The following is a 9924-nucleotide window of genomic DNA, read 5'->3' on the forward strand; positions in this document are numbered from 1 at the left end:
TCCACCAACTAACTACTGCCTATTATCTGATATAACAACTTTGGGTATGCCAAACCTGCAGACAATGTTATTCCAAATGAACTTTTTGACGTTCTGTTCCCGAATGAAGACAAGAGTAACTGCTTCTATATACTTAGTGAAGTAATCCGTTGCGACCAGTAAGAATCTGACATTGCCATGAGTGGGTGGCAAGGGTCCCACAATGTCAGTTCCCCACTGTGCAAATGGCCATGGGCTGGCCAACAGGTGCAGCTCTATTGCTGGGGCATGGATAAGTGGAGCATATCGTTGACACTTTTCACATTTGTGGGAAAAAACTTGTGCATCCTTTTGCATATAAGACCAAAAGTACCCTTTCCTTAGATCTTGAGGGGCTAGTGTTCTACCCCGAGCGTGGTTACCAAAAATTACTTCGTGAACCTCTCGCATGACCTATTCAGCAAGATCCAGGGGGAGACATCGGAGATGAGGTCCCAAAAAGGACTTCTTCAACAGATCATCTTCAATGAGAGTGAATCTTGGTACCTTTGCAAGCAGACGCCTTACTATGTTCTTAACCTCTTGAAGTGTTCCGTCTTTGAGGTAAGACTTGTACGAATCCATCCAGTTCGGTATGGTGGTTGAAATAACACAAACTGTTGTAACATCAAGTGCTTGGATGCTAGGTTTGCCTTTGAACTCTATAGGGATGGAACGAGACTCGATGTTGCCCAAAATTGAGGCAATATATGCCAAAGCATTTGCGTGTCGATTTGCTGATCGAGGTAGCTGATAAAATTGAATATTCTCAAACTTGCTCTGAAGACCCCTTACTAATTCCAGGTATTTGGCCATTCGTTCATCCTTGGCCTCGTATCCTCCATCAACTTGAAACACAACCAGTTGTGAGTCACTAAAAATTGTGACGTGTGTTAGGCCCAGATCGAGAGCCATTGTGAGGCCAGCAAGTGTCGCCTCATATTCTGCCTCATTGTTAGAGGCATTCAAACCTAACTAGATGGATTTCTCCAGCCGCCTATTATAAGGAGAGACTAACACAGCTCTAACTCCTGCGCCTTTATCATTGGAAGACCCATCCACAAACAGTTGCCATCCGTAGCTCAGCTCTCAAGGGTCTGGTCTGTTATTTTGGGATTCAGGTAAGATGCCTTCATCTGAACTGGGTTGTTGAGTTGTACCCGGGAGTAGGTTATTGGGAAATCTCCTAAGAATTCTGCTAGTGCCTAGACCTTTCTCTGAGATCCTTAGGACGTAAACAATATCATATTCTGACAGTTACACGAACCATTTAGCTAACCTTCCCGACCGCTTTGGCCTTTCCAAAACTAATCGTAACTGGTACTCTATGATTACTCTGATATTGTGGGACTGGAAGTATGGTCGTAATTTCTCTGCTGTGAAAATAAGGGCTAAAGCTACTCTTTCGAGTTTAGGGTACCTTGTTTCTGACTGGTAGGAGCGTTCGGCTCAAGAAATAGACAGATTTTTCAACCTTTTTTCATCCACTCGTATCAATATATAACCGATCTGGTAGTCGGATGAACAAAGGTAAAGACCCAAAACTTCTCCCTCAACCGGTTTGGAAAGTATAGGTGGCTCCCCAGGTATGTTTTGAGTTGATCGAATGTTTTTGGTATTCATCCATCCATGCAAATGAGGTATTCTTTCAATAACTGGAACGAGGTTTGCACTTATCCAACTCTTGGAGATGAACCTCGTTCGAGAGCTAACCCGCCTCAGAATTTTTAAACCTCTTTCATGTTTTTTAGGTGAAGGTATTTCTATGAGCTCGGATCTGATCCGATCCGGTTTCCTCAATTCCTCTCTTAGTAACTAGATACCCTAAAAACTTCCCCGATTAGACAAAGAAAACATATTTTGTAGGGTTAAGCTTCATACGATACTCTGAGAATATCAAATGCATGCTTCCGTGGGAAAGGTGATCTCCTCGTCTTAGGCTTTTGATCAAGAGATCGCCTACATACACATCCACAATGTCACCTATCAATCCTTCAAACATTTTATTTACCAAACATTGGTACATGGCTCCTGCATTTTTCAGTCTGAATGGCATGACCTGTTAACAGTACAGACCATCCTCGGTTGTGAAACTAGCATGCTTGTGGTCATCCTCATGCAATGGGATCTGGTTGTAAAGTATGACCCAACCGTGAAAGATAACGATTCATGTCCAGCCGTTGCATCTACTAATTTGTCAATACGTGGCAGAGGGTAACTGTCTATTTGACACGCACGGTTTAGATCCATGAAGTCGATACAAATTCTCCATGACCCATTCTTCTTACGCACTGGGACAATGTTAGAAATCCAAGTGGGGAAATTGTTCTCTCGACAAAATTAGCCTCCTTTAGCTTTTCAACTTCGGGCTTTTACCGCTTTGGATCTGTCATCACCTATCTTTCTCTTTTTACGGTTGATTACTTGTCACACCCTCGAATTCGGCGTAATTGGAAAAACATTATTTGTTCCCGACTCTTCGATCTCCGAGGTGTGACGACTTCCACTTCCAAAACCCATAAACAGTTTAAAATATGCGGATAATTAAAACCAATAAAAATTTCAATTATACATAAGTCCTCTTCATTACAAAATTCCCAATTAAGATTAGGTTACAAATCTCTTTTCAATAACTCTTTAATTAAAATATACAAATGAGAATACAAAAACATTGGCTAGACTGAAAAGCTATATCACCTCAAGGGAAAAAAAAACGTGTCCGGAGATGTAACGCTTAATGCAAACCACAAGCAAAGACCAACCTTCTTCAACACTAAACCTGTCAAAACTTATCAACTATGTTCATTGAATGAACACACCCGATAAGCAAACATGCAAATCGGGTCAAGATTATAAAAAAATGCCGGTGTGAGTAGCTCTAAAACAACATATACTTATACAAATATATACATAATCCATAATGGGCAGTTAGTTCCTCCACCGAGTAGCGCCCAACTTTCAACGACTAATATAACATACTCAAATATAATAATTAAAGGCGTAGTTCCTCCAATCGAGGCCTTTTAACTTCCCACTAACCACACAACAAACTATATCGATCCTAAATAAGGCATGTAGTTCCTCCATCGAGGCCTTTTAGGTTCTAACTAAACAAATAACCAACCAAACATATTACCATAATTAGATTATTTCAACTTTCTTTGTGTGTCCCTAAAATCACGTCAGATCTATGTCTTTACCTAGTTTCCCGGCTACCACAATCGCGAACCCAACGCCCGAACATGTACATCCACATGCCTCCCTTACATAATGAGTCACCCGTGCGTAACCACCCCGAAATGGATGCCGCGACACCGTAAATCCTCACACGGAAGCCAAATCTATGTAAGCACCGCCACTATTCGGCATAAAAAATTATCATGCATCATCGTTCTATTTTTGCTTAACGGAATATATCAAGCCACTATTCGCTCACGATTGCCCAACACATGGGTCAATCACATCTTATATATACACCCAACACATGGGTCAATCATATCACATAAGCCCACACAAGGCAAATCTCACGAGTTGTGGTAGTCGTTCTCTAGGATTTTCGTTCGTAATTTATTCAGGTGTCATCGTTTATGACTCATAAGCATTTCTACTATACCGCGCAAGGTCAATTACCTTATTGCACTAAGCCACAATACATAGAAATATCTCGCCACCTCGCATAACCATTTTCATTCTTTCACGTGCAATATATTTATTGCACTACACCACACCTCCCGGGCAAATATTCACCAATACTATATTAGCATCTCACATATAAAATAATGGAGTGTATATACATTTCTCCAAGATATTGCATTAATACAACTATCCTAGCATATTATATCATGTCACAATGCTTCAACGATCACATACATTATAACGTTATTAGGAATATAATATCTCCTAACATCTCAATATCGCCACGTGTCAAAATACACAATATCAATGTCAAATCTTTATTAGATAATGACAACCAAATATATACAAGCTTCCACAAAAGATTTTATTACTATAGGTGTCCATATAATATACACATAAAACGTAGCACAAATAAACGGTCCATACCCACAATTAAAAGCCCAATATGTATATGCTTTTACACACTACTCACGTCAAATCTAAATTAGATAATGACACACAAAGTTATACAATATGGACAATATTTTATTACTATATATATCCATATAAACAAACATATGAAAAACTGGAAAAGTCAACATTCCACAGTCAAAGTCAACAGTCAAAGTCAAGAGCCAACGGTCAAGGGTCAACACCTCATGGTCAAGGTCAAACTCAACATGTCCCGGTCAAAGTCAACATGTCCTAGTCAAAGTCAAACTGTCCTGGTCAAAGTCAAAGGTGAAAGTCAACCGTCCATGGTCAAAGGTCAAAGTCAACGGTCGATGGTCAAAGTCAAACTGTCCTAGTTAAAGTCAAACTGTCATGGTCAAAGTCAAACTCAACATGTCTCGGTCAAAGTCAAAGGTGTATGGCTCATGGGCTCATGGCCAAGGTCATGGTTCGGACCCAACTGGCCAAGCCCAAACCTTAGAACCCGAAAGTCTAAAAGTCCACTTATTTATTTTACCTGACCCAATTGGATCTATTTTAAGTCCTATGGACTGGCCCAAGCAATATTAGAAACGGGCCCAAAAACAGTTAAGTGGTTCGGTCCAAAAAATTTCAAAACAAAAAGAAAAGGGCCCAACCACTTAAATTAGATTTCGGCCCACATAAACTAAAACTGAAATTTCGGCCAACCACCCTTGAAATTTCGGCCAAACAACTTAAAATCAATTGGGCCCAACCAAAACAAAACATTTCGCCCAAAGAACCAACCAAGGCCCAAGCCCAAATCGGCGAATGCTGTTCATCATCTCCTCCACCTCAAAGAACCCCCAACCCGACCACCACCACCTCCACACAACCACCAATTTTGACCCAATCGATTTTTCTCCTCAAGAAAACCCTCCAACTTTAATAAAAGCGAAAACCCCAACTCCTAACCCACCATCTTCTCCAAACTAGATCTGAAATTCTTGTCGCCGCCATTAATGGCTTCCACCACCATTCAATGACCCCGTCCACATTCCCCGACGTCCATCATATACCAACAACCAATTCAAATACCCAAACAAAACCCAACAACAAGGTTTGAATAAAAAAGATTTATCGGTCGGCCATTGCGGCTGTTCAAAGCTTTTTAATAGCCCCAAACCATCGTCAAAACCAAACCCCACACTTCCCAATCACCAAACAACCCACAACAAACAAAACACGCAGTTCAAACACCTAAAATTACAAATAAAAACGCGACACCCTCGATTCACAAAGAATGGCATTAACGCCGTTGACGCCTCCAAGCTCTTCTGACCTCGTCCAACCACAACACACAACCCAATCGGGACCACCTTCCACCCACCATCAATAACCACCCGATTCTACCCGACAACCAACCAAAACCGTTCATAACAATATATACATACCCACAATATCACAAGAATGCATGCGGAGATGAGGAGGAGGATTCATTCTTGTGGGGCTTTAGCACCGATAACAACCCGATAAGCCTCCACAGTTTAAATAACGGATTCCCACAGTTTTCATAAAATTAAAACGTGTCGGCGAAAAACACATAAGTAGAAAACTGATCGAAATCGGCAAAGAAAGGTTTTTTTTTGTTCACGCGTAAAACTCTAGTTTTGATATAAAAAATAAAAACGTAACTACTCACTGTATGAATGACGGCGAATCCTCCTAGCCGATTAAATTCGGCTCAACGCCTCAAAGAAACCAGCTTTTTATCTCTCCTCCATTTTTAATATTCTATTATTCTCACGAACCCTATTTTCTAGAAAAATGTGTTTATATACTTGGGTCCAAACCCAAGCCCAACACTTCGAGACCCAAAACCAGGGCCCACGTATCCCGAGTCCAATCCGGCCAATTTTGAAAATAAATAAATTTAATTAATTAATAAAATAGAAAAAATACGTGTTTAAAATACGGAAGCATTCTGACTATACACATCTCAAAAGAATCTCGTCCCGATTCGAAGTAAAAACTATACGAACAAAAACGTTGGTTATTAACTTAGAACCTATACGAGAATGCACGTTGATTAAACTTAAGCAAGATAACATTGGTATTAATTATTTTGAATAATTTCAGAATATATGTCCTCATGCCATTACAAAACCTATTACAGTTTAACTGTCTATATTAAACCAAATTATTACTGTCCCTTAAACACAAGACAAATATATCATATCTTTTTAGCATGCAGTTTATTGACACGTAGCAAACTCTACGAAAAAAATAATATTCTACGTAACTAATCAATAATACAGGATAAGTTCATCCATGCATAAAACATTATGGAGTCTTCATTATCATGCATAAAAGAAAATTAGTGTCCTAACACACTTAAAACAAAATGTCACTCATGTCATTGATACTATAATGAACTTTATATTACTTTAGTCATGCTCTCAGAAATATTAAATTTAAAACAACCCTTGAATCCTAATTCATGCTTGCAACTGGATCAAATATAGCACGTATTCAAAAAATAATTTTTCATGTTTCTCTATCAAAATCATATAGACTGAAACAAAACAATTAAGAGTAAATACTTAATATGCCAAAATCATGTGAAACTAATTTAACGATATTAATCAATCATGTCATAATTTATAGGCACGACACACTTATAAGACAAAAATAAAAATCGTTTGTTGTGGAAATACGATCATCATTATATTAAGACATCATCTACATAAATTCCAATATATTTTAAAAATAACAATTATCACCATTATTTTAATTAATCATTAATAACGTGACCTTTAGAAAACAACCTACACATGCATGTTTTCTTGGTAAAACAATTTTAATCATCACATACGCACGGTAATAGTTCCTCTATATATACAATAATATATAAACGCGTGTATACAGCGGTATACACATCTCAAAAGAATACGTGTATACATGAAGTATACACACCTCAAAAAATATCATGATATTTTATTTATTATATTCAATCTATTTCTAACTAATCACCTCTAACAGATTAATCTCTTATACTTTAAAAAATACTATTCATCCCTTACAATGTACGAGTGAGGCGAGATAGTTCCTCCAACACCGAGGCAATTAGTTCCTTACTCAGTACGTCATAAAGTCATCACTTAATGTAGCTCATTCAATATATATTAAAATATCTTATAGTTTCTTGAATAATAACATAACACTCAAATACAAAATTCACAGACAGGTTGTCATACTTAATTCATACTCCACGTGAAAATGATCACCAACAACAAAATCACACTATAGCAACACACATCATTTTGATCAAATCCGTTAATAATTAATATATTACAAATATAACCACTCCTCATATGATAAGGAAAAATAAAAGCATCTCATATGCACTCCACCAGAGTAACTAATATAAATATACACATTACACATACAATCAAATCACGAAAAATATTGACTCTCTTTATTTTTATATCTCTTTCATTTTCTTTGTAAAAATAAAACAACTAGCGGAAATAGTTTTGAAAAATAAAACTTCTTAAACACTCCCCATAAACCACGATCCGAGAATCACCTAGACTCACCTAAGTCTAAGCTAACCAAATGCTCTGATACCAAACTGTCACACCCCGAATTTCGACAGAATTCGGAAAAACATTATTTGTTCCCCGACTCTTCGATCTCCGAGGTGTGACGCACTCTCCACTTCCAAAAACCCATAAACAGTTTAAAATATGCGGATAATTAAAAACCAATAAAAATTTCAATTATACATAAGTCCTCTTCATTACAAAAATTCCCAATTAAGATTAGGTTACAAATCTCTTTTCAATAACTCTTTAATTAAAATATACAAATGAGAATACAAAAACATTGGCTAGACTGAAAAGCTATATCACCTCGAGGGAAAACAAAACGTGTCCGAGATGTAACGCTAATGCAAACCACAAGCAAACCCAACCTTTCCTTCAACACTAAACCTGTCAAAACTTATCAACTATGTTCATTGATGAACACACCCGATAAGCAAACATGCAAATCGGGTTGAGATTATAAAAATGCTTTGGTGTGAGTAGCTCTAAAACAACATATACTTATACAAATATATACATAATCCATACGGCAGCTTAGTTCCTCCACCGAGGCTTTAACTTTCAACGACTAATATAACATACTCAAATACAATAATTAAGGCGTAGTTCCTCCAATCGAGGTCTCTTAACTTCCCACTAACCACACAACAAACTATATGCGATCCTAAATAAGGCATGTAGTTCCTCCATCGAGGCCTTAGGTTCTAACTAAACAAATAACCAACCAAACATATTACCATAATTAGATTATTTCGGGGCTTTCTTTGTGTGTCCCTAAAATCACGTCCATTATCTATGTCTTACCTAGTTTCCTGGCTACCACAATCGCGTACCAACGCCGAACATGTACATCCACATGCCTCCCTTTACATAATGAGCCACTCGGCGTAACCACCTCACGGCGGGATGCCGCGACACCGTAAAATCCTCACACGGAAGCCAAATCTATGTAAGCACCGCCACTATTCGGCATAAAATATTAAGCGATCATCGCTTCTATTTTGCGAACGGAATATATCAAGCCACTATTCGCTCACGATTGCCCAACACATGGGTCAATCACATCTTATATATACACCCAACACATGGGTCAATCATATCACATAAGCCCACACAAGGCAAATCTCATGAGTTGTGGTAGTCGTTCTAGGATTTTCGTTCGTAATTTATTCAGTGTCATACGCTTATGACTCATAAGCATTTCTACTATACCACGCGGTCAATTACCTTATTGCACTAAGCCACAATACATAGAAATATCTCGCCAATTACCTCATAACCATTTTCATTCTTTCACGTGCGAATATATTATTGCACTACACCACACTCCCCGTGGCAAATATTCACCAATACTATATTAGCATCTCACATATAAAATAATGGAGTGTATATACATTTCTCCAAGATATTGCATTAATACAACTATCCTAGCATATTATATCATGTCACAATGCTTCAACGTATCACATACATTATAACGTGATTAGGAATATAATATCTCCTAACATCTCAATATCGTCACGCGTCAAAAATACACAATATCAATGTCAAATCTTTATTAGATAATGACAACCAAATATATACAAGCTTCCACAAAGATTTTATTACTATAGGTGTCCATATAATATACACATAAAGCGTAGCAAAATAAATAAACAAATTCACAATTAAAGCCCAATATGTATATGCTTTACACACTACTCACGTCAAATCTAAATTAGATAATGACACACAAAGTTATACAATATGGACAATATTTTATTACTATATATATCCATATAAACAAACATATGAAAAACTGGAAAAGTCAACATTCCACAGTCAAAGTCAACACTCAAAGTCAAGAGCCAACGGTCAAGGGTCAACACCTCATGGTCAAGGTCAAACTCAACATGTCCCGGTCAAAGTCAACATGTCCTAGTCAAAGTCAAACTGTCCTGGTCAAAGTCAAAGGTGAAAGTCAACCGTCCATGGTCAAAGGTCAAAGTCAACCACAAAGTCAATGATGGTCAAAGTCAAACCGCCCTAGTTAAAGTCAAACCGCATGGTCAAAGTCAAACTCAACATGTCTCTACCAAAGTCAAAGGTGTATGGCTCATGGGCTCACGTGGCGAGGTCATGGTTCGGACCCAACTGGCCAAGCCCAAACCTTAGAACCCGAAAGTCTAAAAGTCCACTTATTTATTTTACCTGACCCAATTGGATCTATTTTAAGTCCTATGGACTGGCCCAAGCAATATTAGAAACGGGCCCAAAAACAGTTAAGTGG

General features: G+C 37.9%; 1 protein-coding gene across 1 annotated transcript; it reads right to left on the reverse strand.

Annotated features, from left to right (window-relative positions):
* Positions 1-432: 432 nt before the first annotated feature.
* Positions 433-933, reverse strand: LOC147504467 (uncharacterized). Its single transcript, XM_086605232.1, has one exon. The coding sequence runs from the start codon at positions 931-933 to the stop codon at positions 433-435; it is 501 nt and encodes a 166-aa protein (XP_086461358.1).
* Between the last annotated feature and the right edge of the window lie 8991 nt (positions 934-9924).

This window comes from Coptis chinensis, chromosome 4 (assembly GCF_015680905.1).
Source record: "Coptis chinensis isolate HL-2020 chromosome 4, ASM1568090v1, whole genome shotgun sequence".
Taxonomy (NCBI): Eukaryota; Viridiplantae; Streptophyta; class Magnoliopsida; order Ranunculales; family Ranunculaceae; genus Coptis; species Coptis chinensis.